A 22,387-nucleotide genomic window follows, 5' to 3' on the forward strand; every position below is an offset into this window, starting at 1 on the left:
GCTGATTGCCTCCTCCATTAGCTGTGCATCTTGCCTATGTAGCTGAAAGCCCTAGAAAGCTGGAATGTTAGCATCACTGTGGTGCAATCTATTGTACACTGCTGCCACTAGATGATTTCATAATAAAAATTAAAAGTGAATTAAATTAATGACAAAGGAACAGTACCAAAGTCAGGGCACATCCTCAGGTTTCTCATAGCCAGTTTGGGTAGTCTTACCAGAACTAGAAATGCTGAAAAGCTGCATATTGCATAACCATGGGGGGAAAAAAGAAGGAAAAGAGTCACTGCATACTAAGCCCACCTATCCTAATCTCAACATTTCCACCAACTCCACTGAAGAAAGTCATGTGAAACCATGCTGATGGATAAAACAATCCTATGTTATATATTCTACTATTATAGGAAGAATGAAACAAGAAGAAAATCAAGATCCTTAAATCACTCAGATGCTAACGCCAGAACTTCAGCAACACAACTGCTTGTCAAGGCTTTCATCAATCCCATCCTATCCAGGTTCTAAGTGCAGACTGTACAGCAGTTTAAATAAGGCTAGCTCACCATCCTGCTAAAGATTATATTAAGTATAATTATATTATATACAATTATACTTATATACAAGTATATACTTTTTATATATATATACACTACATATATATACACATATATATACACACTATATATATACTTATATATAAGTATATATATATATAATGTGTGTGCATATATATACATATATGTGTGTACGTATATACGTATATACGTATATATAATATATACACACACACATACATATATATTATATATACATATATATACACACACATACATATATATTATATATACATATATACACACACATACATATATATTATATATACGTATATATTATATATATATTATATATATATAATATATATATTATATATATTATATATGTGTGTGTGTGTATATATATGTATATATAATATATGTGTGTGTGTATATATATGTATATATATATACACACACACACACATATATATACTTATATATAAGATTATATTAAGTCCACAGTAGGAACATATTAAATAATTTCAGGTGAAACATCAAAGAAATTAAAAAAATAAAAATAGAACAACCAGGAATAACACGCAAAGCCCAGGAAAATAAGATATTAAACAGGAAAACATAACTGTGTTCAGAGAGAATATGATTAATGCTTACTATGAAAATCAAAATCAAGAGAAATAATGTCAAAACTGCAGCAGGTAAATAAGTTAATATGCAGTTAGTTGAACTTAAGGAGTACATCTTCTTGAAGCTCTGTGTCTTATTTGAGTGCTTTATTGGATTCAAAGTATGAACTCTGATATTGTTACCAAGGAGGCAGAACTAGGACATCCTATTTGCAAGCCCTAGTGGTAACACGGGACAATCAGTTCCAAAAATAAATTCCCCATCTGATTTGTGCTAAAGCTTTAATCTCATTACTTTTGCACGGTGATAACAGATCAAAGGTATCTATAAGATTTCAGGCACCAATGTGTTTCGTTGAGCCTATTAACATTACATAAAAATAATGAAAAGCCTGTTCGGAGTGGATAAAATAACCTGTCATCGTTATCAACTTAAAAAATTGGTGGCATCAGCTACACAGTGCAGCACCCACAGCAGGGAAAATTCCTGCATGAAGGACTGCAAGCTTTATGAGACAAGAGAAAATGGCGTATTATACTGCTGTCCGGATTCAACTGTCACCATAAAAACCTTCAATGCTAAATAAAACAGTACGCTGTTGGCTTAGCAATGTGTCAGAATGAATGGCGTGAGTTACCCTTGCAATCATCCCTAGTGATGGCAGCAGGTTCTAAAGCAGGCTTGGAGTGGGCACTCAGTGGGCACCCTGTGGAGAGCAGGAGTGTATCATGTGGTAAGCACTGGAAAAACTAGCAATAATCCCCAGGTCTCCAGAATTACAAGGTATAAACAACATGTGCATCGAGGGATTCAAAATAAAGTTTGTTGTAAATGTTATTAAAAGTATCATCTATTTTTGACAGCAAAGATCCGTCAGTTCTTTCTTCAGCCCTATGTTAAAGCTTGTATTTGCACGCCCTAGGCACAGTTTCACTCAAATTAAATTAAACTTACTAATCGTTCAGCCACTGCTGGAAAAAGCCCTCAAATGTACACATTTCATATATTCTAATGCTTAAAGAATGTTTAACTTTTTGTCATAACCTATCGCTTTTTAAATGGAACTTATCATAAAAGCAACCGAAAAAACACAAAGCCAGATAGACTTCACCTTAATCACATACAGCAGGCAACAGAAAGCACAGAGAAAAAGCCATGCTCTCATGCCAGAGATAGAGACACTGGACCCAAACACAATGAATAATGCATGTCTCCATTCTCGAGACACTCGAACCAGCTATTTGTATACGTGGTCGGTATACTGGAAAGGGCACTGTGCATCTCTTTCGTTACCTCAGGGAACACATTCAGTGCATTCCTTTTTACCCTTTCCCTTGTATTTCTTCAAGGAAGCGATGCATAGGATCTAAAATCAGCACGTGTGATCAGACAGACCGTGAGCTGTGCTATCATAATCCTAAATATCCAGGAAACCCGACAGATGGCAATTCTCCTCCACGGAGACTGTAGCAAGGGTGGCAGGGGAGTGAAGCGCTTCAAGAAGCTCCTACATGTCACGTTCAGCAATTGCACTTACAGGTACACCCCCAATTAACGAACTCTAACTAAAACAGCGTGACTTTTCCTAACCGTGAAGGCAGCCATCCATCAAAACACCGAGCCAATGAGCTCTGAGTCATTTCCTCTCACCCGAGGACTTCATCTACGTTTGCAGACCACCTCCTCAGGCCCCAAACCTAATTAATTTGAGGAAGCCTTCAGGGACGGATCGTATTTATTTCTCCAAAAGCGAAGCCCTTCCCAACGCGGGCGGCCCCAGCGCCCCTCCGCCTCCTCAGGCCGCTCCCGGAGCGGGGCGGGGCGGCGGGCCCGGCCCCTCACAGCAGCGCTACCCCGTTGTCAGGCAACGGCCGTACAACAAGCGGCTCCCGCCGGAACGCCCCACCGCCCCCACAGGGCACACAGAGGCCCGGCCGGGCCCGGCGCCGCGACCCCGTTCCCCACTCCCCGCACCGTCTCCCGGGCCTATCCCGTTCCCCGCCTCTTAGCCCCGCGGAAGACAGCGAAGTCGCCCGCTCCGCTCGCAGCCCGGGGCGGACACTCGACCTCCGCTCTGCGGAGCCGGGAATGGGGCAAAACGAAGCGAAACACCGCCGAGCACCGACCCAACCGCACCACCGCTCACCGGCACTCGCTGCCCCGTCCGCCTCCCGCGCCAGTTGCCACCTCCCCGGAAGCCGGCGGGCGGCTTTCTGTCGGCCCGGAGGGCTTTCCCGCTAGCGCCCCCTGTCGCTGCGGAGGACCCGGCCCGGCTGCTTCTCCACCGCCCGCTGGGAGCGGAGGACCGCCTTCCCCGGGCCTGCGCGGACCGCACCACCTCCCCGTTCCGCCCAGGGAGTCGCGGCCTGGCTGGGGCCGGTGCGACTGCGGGGGGGGGAGTTCGGCGGACCGGGTCGGGCCGGGCGCGATGGCGGCGGCGAGCGGCTCGTCCGGGAGCGGGATGGCGCAGAAGACGTGGGAGCTGGCCAACAACATGCAGGAGGCGCAAAGCATCGACGAGATCTACAAGTACGACCGCAAGCAGCAGCAGGAGATCCTGGCGGCCAAACCCTGGACTAAGGAGTGAGAGCGGGGCCGTGGGGCGGGCGGGCGAGCGGGCGGCGGGGCCGGGGGTTGAGGCGAGGCGAGGCGAGGCCCTGAGCGCCTCCTCGGCCTCTGTCCCGCTACAGCCACCATTACTTCAAGTACTGCAAGATCTCGGCGCTGGCCCTGCTGAAGATGGTGATGCACGCCCGCTCGGGGGGCAACCTGGAGGTGATGGGGCTGATGCTGGGCAAGGTAGACGGGGAGACCATGATCATCATGGACAGCTTCGCTCTGCCGGTGGAGGGCACCGAGACCCGCGTCAACGCGCAGGCGGCCGCCTACGAGTACATGGCCGCCTACATCGAGAACGCCAAGCAGGTATGCAGCAGTGAGGGGGATATGGCATTACTCTTAACTTCTTGCCTTCGGAAGTCCTAAAGTCTGAAAGTGCAGTAAAATTCTCACTTGCAGAAAGGTAGCAGAAATGTAATTGGTGAGTTGGGCAGAGAGGAAACTGATGAGCTTCAACAAGGGCAAGTGTAGGGTCCTGCACCTGGGGAGGAATACAGGTTAGGGGGTGACCTGCTGGAGAGGAGCTCTGCAGAGAAGGGCCTGGGTGTCCTGGTGGACAGAGGGTTGGCCACGAGCCAGCAGTGTGCCCTTGTGGCCAAGAAGGCCCGTGAGATCCTGGGGTGCATTAAAAAGAACACAACCAGTGGGTCAAGGAGGGTGGTCCTCCCTCTCTGCCCCAATAATGCCACAGCTGAAGTATTCTGTCCAGTTCTGGGCTCCTCCATTCAAGAAAGGCAGGGAGCTTCTAGAGAGAGTCCTGCAGAGCGCCACTAAGATATGAGGGTCCTGGAGCATCTCCTGCATGAGGATGGGCTGAGAGAGCTGGGACTGTTCAGCCTGGAGAAGACAGGGATCTCGTTACTGTTTATAAATATCTAAAATGTAGGAGCCAAGTGGACACAGACAGATTCTTTTCAGTGTTATGCAGCATCAGAACAAGAAGCAACAAAAAAAATCTGCAACACAGGAAGTTCCATACAAACAGGAGGAAGAACTTTATCATAAGAGTGATGGCGCCCTGGAACAAGCTGCCCAGAGGGGTTGTGGAATCTCCTCTGAAGATATTCAGAACCTGCCTGATGTTTTCCTGTGTGACCCACTATATAGAACCTGCTTTTAGCAGAGGGGTTGGGCTAGATGGTTATCCCCAGAAGTCCCTTCCAATCCGTACAGCTGTGTGCTGTGAAATATGAATCTGCTCTGTGGCTGATGCAGAAGCCAGCATGGCATATGAGCACTTGCTGGCTTGCTGCTGCCAACACATGGCACTCTTACACTGCAAATAAGCACTGAAATCCCTCAGACTGTCCAAACTCAAATAGTTTGAGGCCCAGTTTACCCTTTGATTTGTCATTAATCCTTAAAGTATTTTAAATCAGCTGAAGTTAGAGAGTCACACAGAATCACAGAATCACAGAATGACCCGGGTTGGAAGGGACCTCAAGGATCATGTAGTTCCAACCCCCCTGCCTAGCAGGGCCACCAAACATACGCCTTTAACAGTGTAGATAAATAACTATTTGGGTTATTTTGGAGAGGTGTCACAGCTTTCTGTGGGTTTAAGGACATTTAAATAAATTAGGTTGGATCATGACTTCAGAAGAGAGTAAATACAGCCCAAAGGATGTTCTAAGGCCTGTGGTGGGTTTTTTGTAAGTTGTTTTTCTTTTTTAATAATTTATCACGCTTCTTTATGAGAAAATTTCAAAGTAATCTATTTAACGTAGTACATTAATGGTAGATTACATGTTGATAGTAACCCTCTGCATAAGTGCTCTACAGAAGCTAATGTTGCAGTGCTCATCCATAGGAAGGATCTGATAATTAAATAGTTAAAAGAACAATGTTATTTGTTTCAATGACTCAAATGTTCAGTTCAGTAAATAGTGTGTTCTGTCTCTCTTAATAGTTTCCAGATTTAACCTTCCTGGCATGCTCAGTATTTGGCGAAACCAAGCAGCTGAATGCATTGAACACACTGCTGTGTAGGCTGTACATAAATCCTTTCACTCAGTATTGATCAGTCAATACACAGTTCTTGGTCAGTTACAATAAACTAGGTGCGGTGGGTGTTTATTCACCATGATGAACCTTGGTTTTTGATTGTTTATGTTTGTTTGTGTGGGGCACTTGCAGAGATAGCCCAGAGTATCATTTGGAAACTTCTTTTATGGTTTTCTTTGAGCCAAAAAACCTTTTGTCTTTCACAGCGTACTGTGTACTGTGGCAATGCATTCTGACACTTCTGGTATACAAAAATGTTCAAGTTTGTATTTCTTTAAACATACCATTGACCTCACTGGATTCCTCTGAAGTGTGTTACTGTACTAAATGGTGTTCGTTCCCTACTGGCTTACTATACATTATATCTGTTTATACATACTGCTATCATTTCCACTCTAAAAAAATCCTACACTGAAAAGTCCGGCCTTTCTTAATCTCACCCTGTGGAGACTCTTCTGTACTTCAGCTGTCATTGAAGTTGTTGTCATTAGGTCCTTGGAGTTATTTGTTTGGAGGTAGTGGCTCTAATAGCTAATACTACAGATCTTACGGTTTCTGGAAGGTAGGTAAGCAAAATAAAGTGCATGTTGAACATTTAAAGTTAGCATGCAGGCTGTGTATGTTCTCTTTATCCTCTTGCTGCGTTGTAGTGTGCTGGAAGGCCCAGTAGAGGGCAGCTCATGCTTTACGAATGAGGATCATCACTGGATTTGTTTTCCTTCACTGCTGTTAGGTTGGTCGTCTAGAAAATGCAATTGGCTGGTACCACAGTCACCCCGGCTACGGCTGCTGGCTCTCTGGGATCGATGTCAGTACTCAGATGCTTAATCAGCAATTTCAAGAACCCTTTGTAGCAGTGGTGGTAAGTACTGTCTGATGGCTGCACAGCACATTATGTTGAGAGGGAAGTAACTCCTAGATTTTTGTCCATTAACACCCTATTAACGTGTATTTTGCAGGATGGAAGTGCTAGATGTAAATCTTAAATTGTTATTGTTGCTTTTGCATTGCTGGGCATGTGCAGGTCAAACTGGTAGTCTTGTTCATTGAGGCCATTTTTGCTTCATTGCTCCAGAGGATGCTGTGCTGTACAAATCTCTATGCTGTTCATAGTTTGAAGTTGGTACTTGTGCGAAAAATGCATTAGCAATCCATATTCATCCTCTTGCAGTGCAACAGAAATCTGGTTTTATTCTCTGTTGCTTGTTCTGAAGGAATGAGTAGATTATGTTCACACCGTTCTGTTGCTTTGAACCTGAAGTGCCATTTAGTTGAAATGAGTGGCATGGTCTAAAGTAGAAGATTCTAGAAAGTCTTTGAAGAAAAAATCTGAAGAAAGTGTTTGGGCCATTTCAGGCTGCAGATCATATTTTAAATCAAAATAAACCATTAAGTACAACTTGTGCAACTGTTGCTGCTGAAGGAAATAAATGATAAAAGACTGAAATTAGTCAGAAAGAAGGAATATAGGTAGCGTTAGCATTCCATTAGATAAGGATAAATCACCCTAGAAGTATTTCTACTGTATGAGTTTCCCCATGTTATGACAATTAAACAGATTCAGAACATTTCCTTTAGGACTTCTCTCTGTTTTCATTTATTCCTTTCTCTTTTCTTTCTCTTAAAATGAGGCAGAACATCAGTTTGTTCTCAAGGAGATTCCTTTGCAATTCTTCTCTCTATTCCACCCAAGTACAGCAGGTCACAGTATCTGTCTTAGCTTTAGTAAGATTGTGCTGTGTTGTGAGATTAAAATGTGGACTTTTATTCTGATTGTTGCTTGCTCTAAGTGCAGTTTCTTTTTAAGTATTTGGGAAAGTGCTGAAATGGATTTGCAATATGGTCCCTAGAAAGCTATTGTTCTTTAATTGATAGAGTCATGGATGTCAACCAAATGGATGTCAACCAAAAAAGTACTGTTTATGACTAAATGAATAGAATTTGCACCAATATGTTTCTGAACTATGATCACTATTAATTGTAATAATTCATTAAATGTTACATATGAAGCATTACCTGTATTATTTACAGATTGATCCAACAAGAACAATATCTGCAGGAAAAGTGAATCTCGGTGCATTTAGGACATATCCTAAGGTAAAAGCTTAAAATTACATGTAGTGTAATTAATAACCTCTCTTTAAGTAATTGATTGGTGCTAAACATTAGTGCAGTTTTATCTGCTTCGCTGTATCACTGCGCACTCATAATGACTTGATGCTATACTTGTTATTGTGTGAATATTGAGTACATTTAGAAAAGTTGACTTCTAGTATGTTTTGAATAGATTTTTGTCAGTCTTAAATAGACTCTCTAGATAAGGGAGCTTTCCTGTCATTCATTAATGCATTTATCTTAACTTTTTTCTAACATTTTTTTAGACCTAACATACTAGTAAGATTTGATCTCATATGTTGTAATCTGCTTTTCATTGAAGCATCTGAAACACTCTGTAATTACCTCTTTCAGGTAAACACTATGAATCTCCCAAAAAAAAAACTCAACAACTCTAAAAAAGAGGTGAATTAACATGGAAGGGTTAGGCTAAAAACTGAGGATTCACCACAATATTGACGATCTGGACCTCCACATGCAGTCTTATGGTTATACTTCTGACACATAAAGTTGGTTCACATAAAGTTGTGCTCTTTTATTTCCACCTAATAAAGTTTAAGTATAATTGGAAGTTTAATTCCCAGTTATCATTGACTTACCAAGAACATTCATCTGTCATTTAGTAAAACTGTAATCAGCAAGAATGTTTATGGGACATTCCTGTTTACATTCAACATTATTTTAGAGCTGAAAAATATACAAAAGCTCAACTTGGAGCAATTTGTGTTTCAGAAGAATATTCACCTGTGTTGGCAAAAGCATTTCATAAATGCCATATTTTCAGCAGGTAGAAGAATCCTGCACCTGAAAACCAAATCCTGTGTAGAAAATGCACATTGGATGGGTATTTGTAGGGAGTCCTTGGATCGTTTTGCAAGTAGCTCTTGCCTAGTCAATAGCTGTGAAGGGCAGCATCTTAGACAAATAAATAGCTTCAGTTTTATGTATCTCTAGGGCATATGCAAGGCGAGCATGTTTCCTCCCACTTCTCTTACCTTCTGTCTTCCCTCCAAAAAGGGCCAAAATCATTTCTCAGTATAGAAAAAGAAGTCTTGCATTAGAAGCTCTTTACTACTATGACCCATTAAAAGATCCAATCCTGACTTGTCACTCTGTTCGCTTCTAATGCTTTTTGACAGACCTGCAAACATAAAGACTTGTAGTAAAGCAAAATGTAAGCCTGAGATGCAAGAAAATTCCAAATTTCAGTCTAGTGGGGGAAATGTCATCTTCCTTACGGAAGTGTCTTTCTTTGCATAAATCACAGTTTTTGTGAAGTCAAGAGCTTATTCATTCCTTAAAAGTCCCAGATATACTGTGTCATCTTTGCCCTTTCTTTGTTTAATTGTAGGGGTACAAACCTCCGGATGAAGGTCCTTCTGAATACCAAACTATTCCACTTAATAAAATAGAAGACTTTGGTGTTCATTGTAAACAGTAAGTAACATAAAAATTACTAACTGCAGCATGAGTTCTCAGTTTTTGTATTTAGCCTAGTCATTCACCAAAGACTGCATTTCTTGGTGTTTCAAATCATGGCATTATTTGTTGCATTAGTACTGTTGATTTTGTGGAAAAGCGTGTCCTTTTTCAGAAGATCTTCTACAGGGGAACAGTTTTAAAGATGAGGTTTCTTTTAACCTGTTTGAAAGAGCTTACAGTTGTTTAACTTATAAGGAGTGGTGCCTTCTTAGAGCAAGGAGTACAAAGTCAGATGTAGATTTAGCAGCAGGGCTGCTCTTCTCAGTAACAGCAACTGTGGTGCTTACCTTTATACTGTGTCACTGTTAATGTGGCTGCAGGTTTTCAATCATATTGCTTCTCTCCTTGGTGAAGTGGAGCTGCTTCAAAGGATAACATCAGCTACAGGAAGAATTACTGCTTTTTTTCTTGTGCTAGTATGATTTCCATGAATGTTAAAGGCAGTTTAATTTTAACCATTCTCCTCTCACCCCGTCACTTGTTCCTCACTTCATACATACATGTACTTACTTGGAAAGGCATTTGTTTTGCCAGGTCAGTCCCCTGATCTGATGCAATTTGCAGCAGTACATATGTTCTTGCTGGTTAAGCTAAGGTGGAGTAGAAGGTAGAGGCAGGTGATGGAGATGCAGTATTTGGGAAGAATCATAGAGTAGCTTGGGTTGGAAGGGATGTTAAAGACCATCCAGCTCCAGCACCCACAGGCAGAGTTGCCACCCACTAGATCAGGCTGCTCGAGGCCCCATTCAGCCTGGCCTTGAGTGCCTCCAGGGATCAGCAAGAGAAAGATGGGATTGCTCCTTCCATGCTGGTTTTGATTCCGTCTTCAAGTGTTTGACGAGCCCTACAGTTTAAGGGACTGTGTACAGAAAACTTCTGAGATCTCACTGACACCGTGTAGGTTCATGGATATGGTGTAGGCCATTGCCTCTTTTTTTTTCCATGGTTTTGGTGCATGGATATCTATTTGTAGTACATTTATAGCTGCATGCAGAGTCAGACTCTCAAGAGATGAAGAAGTTATTACAATTAAGAATTGATTTTCCTATCCAAACTGAGAAAATTCCAGAACAGTAGCTACGCAGAAATCTTTTTAGTCTTTATTCTGGCATTTCAGAATAGTTCTTGTATGGACACTGCCCATAAACTAATATATTAACATATGAGTGGAAGCTGTGTTTTATCTTTCTTTATTTGAAGTGGTCAGTTTGGGAGAGTTCATTTATTTGGGGTTTACTGTTGGGTTTTTTCTTTAAGTTGGCAGTGCTTAATATTTACCATCATAATCTTCATCTCAGGAAGCTGGCTAATCATACAAGCTATTTCTTGCCATCCAAAGAAAATACTTATCAGTCTTCCCTAGAAAGGAACAACAGTTGGGGAAAAAGATGGAATTAAAACTGGAATTTTGGCGCACTGCTGAACTACTGATTGCAAAAGATTAGAATGATGGCTTCCTCTCAATAGAATGGGTAGTTGCTCTATGGATTTAAAATGTAGCCAACTTGAATGATGGTCCTCTCTATTTGGTAGTCTAGTCGCTACTAGTTGTTTCATAGTAACAGTAACTTTGCATAGAAATTAAGCAATGATAGGTTTACTGATAGCCTGCTGGAGAGTTTACTGATCAAAATAAAATCTAGCGTAACTAGAATGTTGCTGTAATTCATCTACATGGAGCTCAGCTTTCTGTCTACTTTGTCTGGTCTTATGAATTGCATAGTACCAGTAAAGTCTGACTTTAAAAACAAGTATGGTATAACAAAATTATTTGTCCATCAGTAACATTTACTGCTATCGAATGTTCCTAATTGAATTAGATGCAAGATATGCAAAATTAGTGATCTGCTATTAAAAAATTACAGTATTGAAGGGGCATAGAATCACCAGGGTTGGAAAAGACCTCCAAGATCACCTAGTCCAACCATCCTATCACCGATAGTTGCACTAAACAATGTCCCTCAGTACAACATCTTAGCACTTCTTGAACACCTCCAGGGTCAGTGGATCCACAGCCTCCCTGGGCAGCCCATTCCAGTGCCTGACCACTCTTTTGGAGAGGAAGTATTTCCTAATGTCCAACATGAATCTCCCCTGGCACAGCTTGAGGCCGTTCCCTCTAGTCCTATCACTAGTTCGATGGGAGAAGAGGCTGACCTCCACCTCACCACAACTTCTCTTTAGGTAGTTGTAGAGAGCAGTAAGGTCTCCCCTGAGCCACCTCTTCTCCAGACTAAACAATCCCAGTTCCTCCTACCATTCCTCATAAGGCTTGTGCTGCAAACCCCTCACCAGCTTTGTTACCTTTCTCTGAGCACACTCCAGCACCTCAGTATCTTTCTTGTAGTGCTGAGTACAGAGGGACGAGCTTCCCTGCTCCTGCTAGCAACTCTATTTCTGGTACTAGCCAGGATGCCATTGGCCTTGGCCACCTGGGCACATTCCTGACTGATGTTCAGCTATGCATTGTCCAATACCCCCAGGTCCATTTCCTCTACAGAGTTTTCCAGTCACTACCCCAAGGCTGTAGCACTGCCTGGGGTTTTTGTGGCCAAAGTGCAGGACCCAGCACTTGGTCTTGTTGAACCTCATCCCATTGGCTTCAGCCCAGTTATCCAGCTTGTCCAGATCTCTCTGTAGGACCTTCCTACCCCTAGGCAGATCAACACTTCCTGCCAGCTTGTGTTATCTGTAGGCTTACTGAGGGTGCACTCAATGCCCTCATCCAGGTCACTGGTAAAGATATTGAACAGGACTGGCCCTAGTACTGACCCCCAGCAACACCATTTGTGACCAGTCGCCAGCTGGATTTAGCTCCATTCACCATCACTCTCTGGACCTGGCCTTCCAGCCAGTTCTTTACCCAGAAGAGTGTGCCTAAGCCATGGGCTGCCACCTTCTACAGGAGAATACTGCAGGAAACAGCGTAGAAGGCTTTGCTGAAGTCTAGCTAGACTACATTAGCAGCCTTTCCCTCATTCAACAGGCAGATCACTCATAGGAGATCAGGTTGGACAAGCAGGACCTGCACTTGATGAACCCATGCTGGCTAGCTCTGATTCCCCATTTGTCCTGCTCATGCTGTATGACCTCCCTCAAGATGATCCGCTCCATAACCTTGCCCAGCATGGAGATCAGGCCTGTGGTTCCCTGGATCCTCCTTATTGCAGTGTACAACAAGCTCTACAAAATTAACAGAAACATTTGCAGTCTCTTAAATAAAACAGCAGTATGTGTAGGGATTGTGGAAACTTTTCTTAAGGCTTTATATGAAATAGTATCGTAGTATCGTGCGATACTTACAAAACATCTTGTAGAGTTAAGAGTTGGAAGTGAAAGTAACTTTTTTTTATTGTTTAATACTTTGAATTTCTGAAGACATTTGCCACTAATAAAGACTTTTTCAGATGGATGTGATTTGGGTGTTAGACCCAAACAAGATATACTTGTATGGAATTTTATTGTGTGCATATTTGTTTTTAAAGGTATTATGCATTAGAAGTCTCTTACTTTAAATCATCTTTGGATCGTAAATTGCTTGAGCTTCTGTGGAACAAGTACTGGGTGAACACTCTCAGCTCTTCTAGTTTGCTTACTGTAAGTACCATAATATGCTATTGCGTGCATACGTCTGTCTTAAACATCTTTTACCCATATATGCCTTTACAGCACTGCAATAAATAGGATGTCTTGAGGTAATGCATTGAATAAGCAAACATTTCTACTGCTGTTTTTATCTGTAAATACCTAACATGTGGAACTGTTGAAATGAGGTTGCAAGATGTATGGGAGGTAGGCCTTTGGGGGGACAGCAGCATCTAAACCTCCCTTCTGCAGAAGCCAGTTTGAAACATTCTCTCTTAGCCAAAACGAGCAGTTTTACTTGCACTTCCTTGCTTTCATTACTTAGGAGTCGTTGGAAAATAATAAAAGAGTACCTGTTTCAGTTCTTAAGTATTGAGTGTTTCTCAGATGTAGAGATTCTGTTTTGTCAGCCATCACTCATGTAGCAGTTGTGTTCTGTAGTAAATAAATTGCAGATAGAGGCTGAAATGTGTAGTACTACAGACTCTTTTAGACGTTGCTCATTTATTTTTCTGTATAAATGTTTGAATTCGTAGCTTAGAACTCAGAAAGGTAATTGCTTTCTTTCTCCTAAGAATGCTGACTACACCACTGGCCAAGTCTTTGATTTGTCTGAAAAATTAGAACAGTCAGAAGCTCAGCTTGGACGGGGCAGTTTTATGCTGGGTTTAGAGACTCACGATAAGAAATCAGAGGACAAACTTGCTAAAGCTACAAGAGACAGGTAAGACAATGCATGCATGCATTCATCCCTGAAAAGTGTTAGTTTTAAACTTCAATTATCAAGTTCTTAGTAGTAACTAACCAATAAAATCATATCCTGGAAGGCTATGGATAGGAATGAGAGGCTCCAGATATGACCAGTTATTTTTGCAAGTTTAAGAAACACTTGTGTAACACTTCCATTTAAAAATGAAGAACTGTTGAGGTTGGGATAGGGTGGAGAAGGGTGAGAACCTTCAAGCATTGGTAAAAGGTGGTAGCTCTCTTCCCCTGGACTGTTGGGGATTTTGTTGTTGTTCAGAAGACTAGAGCTCGTTTTCTGTCATTAACATAAGATGCCCTAAATTACTAACCAAGTTCCCTGGAATTGGTCTTTGTGTGTCTAGATCCCATCAGTTTGTATTCAAAGCTATTGGCAACAATGGCTGAATTGTGGTGTGTGACTTTTCTTTTCTGGACAGTTGTGAAGATTCATGGGGTTATGGGCACCCTGAACTTCCAAAACAGCTGAATATCTTTAAATAAAATGACAGTTTAGTTCGGTCTTTAGCCAACATTGAATTTATGCTTGTTTTTCAGCTGCAAGACCACCATAGAAGCTATACATGGATTGATGTCTCAGGTTATTAAGGATAAACTTTTTAATCAAATTAATATAGCTTGAAGTGCATCGCTAGCTGATATGAATCTCCAAAGCAGAAAAAGTTATGGTTTCTTTCACTTGGACTTGTTCAGTTTGGGAAAGGGATCTGAAGTGGAAAATTATTCATTTAAATTGTAGTACTTTAATATTTCCAACCTGTCCGACCGGCTTTAAAGAACAAAACATTCTGAAATGTAATGTGACTTTTTGTTCTTTACCATAAAACACAACAACCAGTTTTGAGAATTGCTCCAAAAGGAAAATAAATGTGACTTACTGGATTTTGGTCTGAATTATTTATCTCTAGTACCTAATTGTAATAAAACAATGTTAAAAATGAACAAGTGTTCTCGGGGTTGAATTTTTTGGCAAACATTTATTACCTGTTTTTCTTATTGTTCCATAGAAGCGTTCTGTCCACTTAGACTGGATAGGTGAACTATGCAGTATAAGAAGTTGGGATCTCATATCCCTGTTTCTATGTTTAACATTTTAATGCCATTTGTTTATCTTTTAACAAGTTATTAAATGTAATGGCACTGTTACTGGCTTGATCCAGCCAGAATTGGTTTCTTCACGCTCTGATGGCAATATTCTAGTCCTAGCTTCACAGTTCAGATGAATCTTTTACATTTCTAGGTATTCAAACTATAAACAGTGGAACTGTGAAACTAACATGAGACTCATACAGTGTTACTTTTCTCCTGCTTGTTTCCTATTGCTTGTCATGGTCACTTGTTGCCTGCAAAGGAACCTAATGAAAAAAACAGTATCTGTGAAATATGAGTTAGCCTCATTTAGGGCCACAGATACTGAAATGCATTAATCATCGTTGTTGCCTTATAACTTGGTGCCACTGCACGGCTGATGTAAGTTTGTTTTGGAGGCTTTCATACTGCATTTCAATAATTCAAGATGTTTGGATTTCTTTTAAGTTTTTATCCTTAATCCTGAGTTTCCTGGGTTTTTTGGAATGTTTACTTTTGGGATAATTTATAACATGCTTTATACAATATGCCATTATGCTTTATACCTTAAGTAACTAATATTCCTTTTCAGCCTTAACTATGCCTTGATGTGGGTTTTGTTTTTGTTTTGGTCTGGAAATTGTAATAGCTATTACTCATTTGGGGCTTTTCATTCAAACGGATTCCAGTGTGTTTGAAGCTAAGATGCAAGTTACACAATGGAAACATCATTCAGCAAGGAAACACAGATACCCTCAAGCAGAAATTCATCAAGAGTTTTAAAGCAGCAGCATCCAGCAGTTCAGGAAAAATACTTAAAATCGGAGCTAGTCAGGATTAGATGGGAGGACAGTTTTGTTTCTTCCTACACAACAGTGGTGGTGGGAGGTGGGAGAAAGATGATGTGGCATTTTAGTTTTCAAAGCTGTTCATTTTCCTGAAAATGGCAAGAGCAAGCACAATACAAAAGCAAATGAAACGGCTAACTTTTGTCTTCTTTTGGTTTTGAGCAACATGCGAGTTATTAAGTACTCATTTGCCTCGCATTCACATCAGGCTGGAAGAGCTATTCCTTGATTCATAAAGCATTTGATATCAATACTGCAGTAGCATTGCACACTGGGTACATCTCTGTTCAGTGCCAGCCTGTACTGTGTTCTGGGAATCTCCTTCCAGTGTCTCTTCTGTTTTTACAAGGGACGCTCAGTTTCTTGGCCTTCAGCAGCAGATTGCATACACCATTTCAGATCAAATAGAATCATAGAGTGGCCTGGGTTGAAAAGGGCCACAATGATCATCTGGTTCCAACCCCGCTGCTATGTGCAAGGTCAACAACCACCAGACCAGGCTGCCCAGAGCCACATCCAGCCTGGCCTTGAATGCCTCCAGGGATGGGGCATCCACAACCTCCTTGGGCAACCTGTTCCAGTGCGTCACCACCCTCTGAGTGAAAAACTTCCTCCTAATTAAACTTCCTATTCAATAGACAGGGCCTAGTCACACACTTCTATCACTCGTGTCTTGGTAAAACTTAAGACTATGTTTGGTTTTTGGACATTCCATTTTTATACTGCCTTTGTCCTAAATGTACTACTTATAATTAGGCATTAATTAACCTGTTTGTTTTCTTCCCTTTGATAAACATTTGTGATAGGGTGAGGATGGTGTTTTTTGGGGGGCATCAGAGTTTCAAAATAACTCTGGTTTGTTACCTTCTTTTTGCTAAGCGTACTATTTAATTTCTCTTACTGCTCTGCTCCAGATATTCCAAGTCAGAATTGGACTCTCATTATGCTACTAATATAGTATCATAGTATCATAGTATCGTACGAGTTGGAAGAGACCTTAGAGATCATCGAGTCCAATGCCCAGGATTCGAGCCCTCTGTGTAGCAGCGCGGCACTTCTACCACTTGCGCCACAGGGGGGATTCGAATCCGGGCCTCCGGTGTTGCAAGCAGCAGTTCTTCCATCGTGCGCCACCGGTATGTTAATATACAGTATTTGAAGTACTAACTGAAAGCCTTAGATATGAGATTTTTTTAATATCATGCCATAAATTAGTTTAAGATAAAACGATAAAAGCAAATACCAGACCAAATCCAAAACTGGCCAAAATTTTCATACCAGCATTAGAGTTTGAGTTATCATTGCTTTCAGGATGCAGGTGCTTAAAAGGTAAAACTGACTGAAATATGGGGTGATAATATGTAAGATTAATTGCTTGCATGGAGGACTTTTTTCAGGTGGTGTCAAGACTTGAAGAACAGACGTCAGAGAACCTCCAGTTAGTTGAAGAATTTTTCTAGACTTAAAAAACAATTATCCTAAACCTTTAAGGAATTAGCGAAGTAAATTGTTCCTCGGGGTATATTTTTTTAATGAGCTGTAGGAATAATATCTGTGAGGAAATATGTAACTCGGGAACGTTAATTCTGACCTCTAGATGAAATGTCTGACATAGGAAATATTTGCCGTGACGTTTGGTTTGTTTTTAATTATGAAAAATGGCTTCATAGAGGGCTTTCTGAAAACGACAGTGTTCTGGAAGTAGCACGGTCCACTGGATAGGTCACAGGACTCCATCTCAGGAGAACTGGGTTTTCTTCCTGGCTATTCACAAACCGGGAGCGCCTAAACTTGAGCGAAGCATTTTTGCCGAGCAAGTATCGTTTTTTCTCTCTGAAATAGTGAGATTGATCATTAGCCTTTGAAAAATACAGATTAAAAAGGATATCTGGGCATTATCATTTTATAAACCAAAGGTCATCGCTACATCTTCAATTTGTCAGACATTAATTACCTCAACTAGCAATTCTCAGTAATACTGTTAGCAGCAATTGTCTGTTCTTTTGTGTAGTTTGTCTCTTGCGTTATCTCAGATAGGAAGTGCTTTAGCCCTTTGAGAGGATTATAAATATATTGCTTTTGGAACTCTTGATTTCTAACTGAAACATGCAGTCAGCTCCTATGTAATTTGTCCATCATTTCCTGTGTGAATGTTGCGGTTTGTTTTAGACGCAGTTACCTTAGGGCTTGTGTATAACTGCAGTGGCATTACTTTATTAAAAACGGAAATTAATTTATGTGCCTGCACCTAATGGCAAGCAATCTTTCGTAATTACAACCATCTGAACTCCTCTCCAGATGAAGACAAGTTACATTCGCTTACCCTATTGCTTGAGGTTAGAATTATGCTTGTGCTTTTAATCTGTCCCTAAGGAAGACATTTGCAGTCCAAGTTCCACGAAACTGGAGATACAACTGGAGAAACATGGAGGTACAAAAATCACAGATATTCTTCCAACTTCAGTAAGGTTTAGGTATTCTGTATGGTGTTATAAACTCACAATTAGCTTCTCATTAAACTGATTATTTCTGTGGAATGTTTACCTTTCTTTTAAAAACCCTACAACAACTAGGTAAAATTTTGAAGCGATGAAGATGGTTGAACAAATACTTGTGTACAAGCCAGGGATAAGCAAAGCAAAACTTAAATCTATTTAAGAACATTGAATGACTGGATGAATACTCACATTCACTTTCTACACAGTGTTCGACAAAATAATGCTGACACCAGCACGCCTTTTGACTGCTGAGTATTAGCAGCATATAACTTTTACATTCTGGTTCAGGCTTCACAACACTGTATGGAAAGCTGTTGTCATCTACGGCTCTGTCTGGTGATAAGTGGCAGCACGATTAATGGCTGTTCTCTCTGTGGTGAAAACTGTAAAAGTATGTTCTGAATGTTTACTTTCACTCATCTTTGGAGTCTGAATCAACACTGTAGTCTCTTCTGAAGGTAAAATGCAATGTTACTGAAGACCCATTATAAAATCTATAATGAGCATCCAGTTTTCTAATAGCTTCACTTTTACTTTCAGTCTGTAATAGATTTTGATGCTGGGAAGTGCACAGAGGGTATTTCACTTCTTGGTGTAATCACTTCTCTCTGTGTAGATCCTGCATAGATGTATTCTTCTTGTGTCACATGGGGAAAATATTTTTACATCTCTGTGCTCAGTCTTACGGGCAAGAACCTTGTAGATCAAGGTCAAAAAAGCCATCAACTGCCAATAATGATGGTAACAGCTTTGCTGTAATAATAGACCTTCAAGTTGTATAATAATAATTGTCCATATTGGTCTTGAGTCTTTGTCTGGTGTTGTACCTGTTTTAATTGAAAAACTCATTTTGGAAACTTCTGTACCAGCAAGCCTGTTACCTATTTCATTCAGTCACTTCAGGGATTTCCTGTCAGAGCTTAGGTTTTGCTTAGGCTTACACAGTCAATATCAGTAGAAGTGTCGATCAAATCTCAAACAAATTATATAGAAAAAGGAATAAAAGGAATAAAGCCAAGCACTGACAACTCTGTGGTGAAGATCGTGTAACCCTCATTGGAAGGACGCTTAGCAGAATGCATTGCAGGGAAAGAACTACAATCCAGTGCTGCTCAAACATGGCCAGTGCAGGGGGAAAAAATGACCTTAGCTTTGAATGCACGGTCTCTGCAAGAATGCTTGCAAGAGATCCTGCTTAAATAACACCAAGAATCAAGGTGTTGTCAAGTAGTTGTCATGCAACAGAATGAGTCCAAGAATATGAAACACTGTACACAAGGTTATGGCTTTATCTAAGTAATTATTCCAGGTAGGTGTCTCAATGGAATCACTTCCAGGACAGAAATCTGAACATGTGGAGTTATACCAGAATACACCAGAATTTGACATGAAGTCAAACTTTATTACCGAGAAAACTATGTATTTACCAGAATTATTTGTGAGCAGCAAAAAATAATGATGCCTTATCTGTAGTATTTTACTCTCTGTTGACCATAACTAAGTAGTTGGTCATGCCTGAAGGTCTTTCTCCACACCTGTAACGCCCTCTGCACTGCTCCTGCTGCCCCTTTGGCTACCAGACCGTGGGATAACAAAGGCTGTGGATACAGGCAGACACAACAAGGATGTGTAAGTACCATTTCCTTAAGAAACTGGGCTGAAAAAACGTCAGACTGAGCAGATGATAGCTTTCATTTCAAATAAAGACATTTCAGGACAGATCTCCACAAGTCTATCGAAATTAAAGCTTGCGTTTTTATGAACCTTACGTTTGCTACCCCTGAAAATTTAAAATGCAAAAATGTATGTTTAAATTCAGTGGGAAAAGTGAATTATTTCAGATATTTTATGCATTAAAACAGCTACACTGAAGCAGCTGTATTGACTGCATTTCACATAGCTCTAACTACAAAGGAGGAAGGTGCTCTGGAGAAGGTTTACCTGTTACTGAATAAGAGTTTGAAACCTGACCCTGAAAGAAGTTTATCAGAAATAGTTAGGCTTGAATGTAATGTTTTACAGTTAGGAGTGTTAAATATTTTCTAAGATTGTCTCAATCGTTATATGACACCTTGATGTGTAATTCGTGTACACAGGAATAGCACTATGCAGAATGCACACTAGTGAATTCAAAATTATACAAAGGAGACTCTTAAGGTGTTTTATGTCCTTAGAAACAAATGTCTGTTCAATGTTCCAACCTAGAATTGTAAGAAATACAGCTGCCAGTGCTTTTATACAGGTATTTCCAAAAGCAGATCTGAAGACAAGGACTATTTGTACTAAGCCAAATTACTGCCACACTGGAGAGTACACAGATGATTGTTTAATGCTCTGTGCCACTAGATGAGAATCCTATTTCAAATCTTAATGAATAAATACTCTCTCAGAAACTTCTCCTAGCTTTTTTCCTGCCTTTAAATCAAATTACCAACAGACAGCCCTGGACACCTGCAGAATCTACAGCCAGGAGGGAGAGCAGACTAAGTCCAAAATTAACTTCTGTAATATTAAAATACTTTTTTTGGGCAGAAACTTCTCTCAGAACAAGCAGCTCGGGGGCATGCACGGTTTGGATTCCAGTGCTGAAATGAGGACATCTTATGATCTGTATCCTCAGAAGGATATAGGAAATTGTAGGTTGGAATTAGGGAACTCTTTATACGTTGTATGTATTTCTAACAAAGGTCAAAACAGAACACAATTGCTTTTTATGACATTGTCATTTTTCCTGTCAGATAAATAAAAATCCTAACCTTGGTTTCATTGAAAGCACTGTGTTTTGTCACTCTCTTCATCTGATACACTTCTGTGATCCAATGCAGCAAGCATATAGCACATATGTTTTATTGACTTACACTGTGTTACTCAGATGTGATGTTACTCAAATGTCAGATGTGAAGTCCTCAGTACAGAAGACGTGGACCTATTGGAGCGCATCTAGAGGAGGGCCACAAAACTGATCCAAGGGATGGAACACCTCTCCTATGAGGACAGGCTGAGAGAGCTGGGGCTGTTCAGCCCAGAGAAAACTGCGAGGTGACTTGATAGCAGCCCTTCAGTAATCTAAAGGGGGACTTCAGGAAAGAATGGGACAAACTCTTCAGAAGGATCTGTAGTGATAGAACAAGGAGAAATGGCTTCAAGCTTAGGGAGGGTAAATTTAGGTTAGAAATAACGAATAAGTTTTTTTATAGTGAGGCTGGTGAGGCTCTGGATCAGGTTACCCAGTGGTTGATGCCTCATCCCTGGAGACTTAAAAGGTGAGGGTGGATCAGGCTCTGTGCAATCTGATCTGGCTGTAACATCCCTGTTCATTGCAGGGGTGTTGGACTAGATAGCCTTCAGAGGCCATCTAGGCCATTCCTACCCTAAGGATTCTATGATTCTACTCATATGCTTAATTCCCAGAATCGCAGACTGGTTGAGGTTGGAAGGGACCTCTGGGGGTCACTGGCTCAAGCAAGGTGTCCAGGACCACATCCAGGTGACTTCTGGAGATTTCCAAAGAGGAGGCTTCACAGCTGCCCCTGCGCCAGTGCTCCATCACCTGCACAGCACAGAAGAGCTTTGCCCCACCTATTCTGGAGCTGCTCCTCCCCAGTGGAGGACTTACACTTCTGGTTGGACCTGAGGCTGCTGCTGAGGTCACTGTGGATAGCAGCACAGCCTCCTTCCCATCAGCAATTAACTCATTCATTTAACAGGGCACCAAAAAGACTGATAAAACGTACAATCTGTAGCTTGGCTGTCACCAGGACTTGGCACTGCAGGCACCCCACAAGACAGGGTCACACGAGGTGTGAAGCCTGCAGCTACACGCCAGGGCATACCGCATTACCACAATGCCAACGAGGCACCGAGTCCTCCACAGCGGTGCTATTCACCACCTGTTTGTTTTAACAAGCTTCAGAGCTTTTCCTGTGAGAGCCTCTTCAGTCTCTTCTGGGGGTTCTGAGGTGCACTGCAGGTCTGGCTGCACTCAGAGGAGGCGGGAGGCACCTCTGGCACGACAGCCCTCTACCCCAGGGACGCTGCGGGCTTGAAACCAACAGCCCCAGCTCGCCCCGTCATCCGAGGGGTCACACTGCGGCTCGGACCAAGGCCGGTGGACCACATCCCCACCGGCTCCGTCATCCCGCTGCACCAAGGCAGCCCCGCCTCCGCTCTCCTCACAGCGCTGGTTGGGCGCGGCGGGACCGATCCCCTCCCTCGCGCTGTTGGC

At 41.6% G+C, this 22,387-nt stretch overlaps 2 protein-coding genes across 4 annotated transcripts in view; one reads left to right on the forward strand and one right to left on the reverse strand.

Moving 5' to 3' along the window:
* The window catches only part of CSPP1 (centrosome and spindle pole associated protein 1), a 46,034-nt gene extending 42,650 nt beyond the window's left edge, over nt 1–3,384 (reverse strand). For 2 of the 3 annotated variants that reach the window (XM_072328437.1, XM_072328435.1), the window contains exon 1: nt 2,769–2,918. In XM_072328437.1, coding sequence (XP_072184538.1) covers nt 2,769–2,787 — 19 coding nt within the window. In that variant the 5' untranslated portion in view covers nt 2,788–2,918. Of the gene's footprint in view, nt 1–2,768; nt 2,919–3,245 lie in introns of those variants that run through there. The other variant, XM_072328436.1, reaches the window with a different exon arrangement.
* A 115-nt stretch (nt 3,385–3,499) lies between these two features.
* Nucleotides 3,500–15,034, forward strand: COPS5 (COP9 signalosome subunit 5). The gene is made up of 8 exons (XM_072328438.1): nt 3,500–3,761; nt 3,869–4,103; nt 6,535–6,663; nt 7,833–7,898; nt 9,268–9,353; nt 12,884–12,995; nt 13,559–13,707; nt 14,286–15,034. The coding sequence occupies exons 1-8, from the start codon at nt 3,607–3,609 to the stop codon at nt 14,368–14,370; spliced, it is 1,017 nt and encodes a 338-aa protein (XP_072184539.1). The 5' UTR covers nt 3,500–3,606; the 3' UTR covers nt 14,371–15,034.
* Nucleotides 15,035–22,387: the final 7,353 nt, after the last annotated feature.

Source organism: Excalfactoria chinensis, chromosome 2 (assembly GCF_039878825.1).
Source record: "Excalfactoria chinensis isolate bCotChi1 chromosome 2, bCotChi1.hap2, whole genome shotgun sequence".
Classification (NCBI taxonomy): Eukaryota; Metazoa; Chordata; class Aves; order Galliformes; family Phasianidae; genus Excalfactoria; species Excalfactoria chinensis.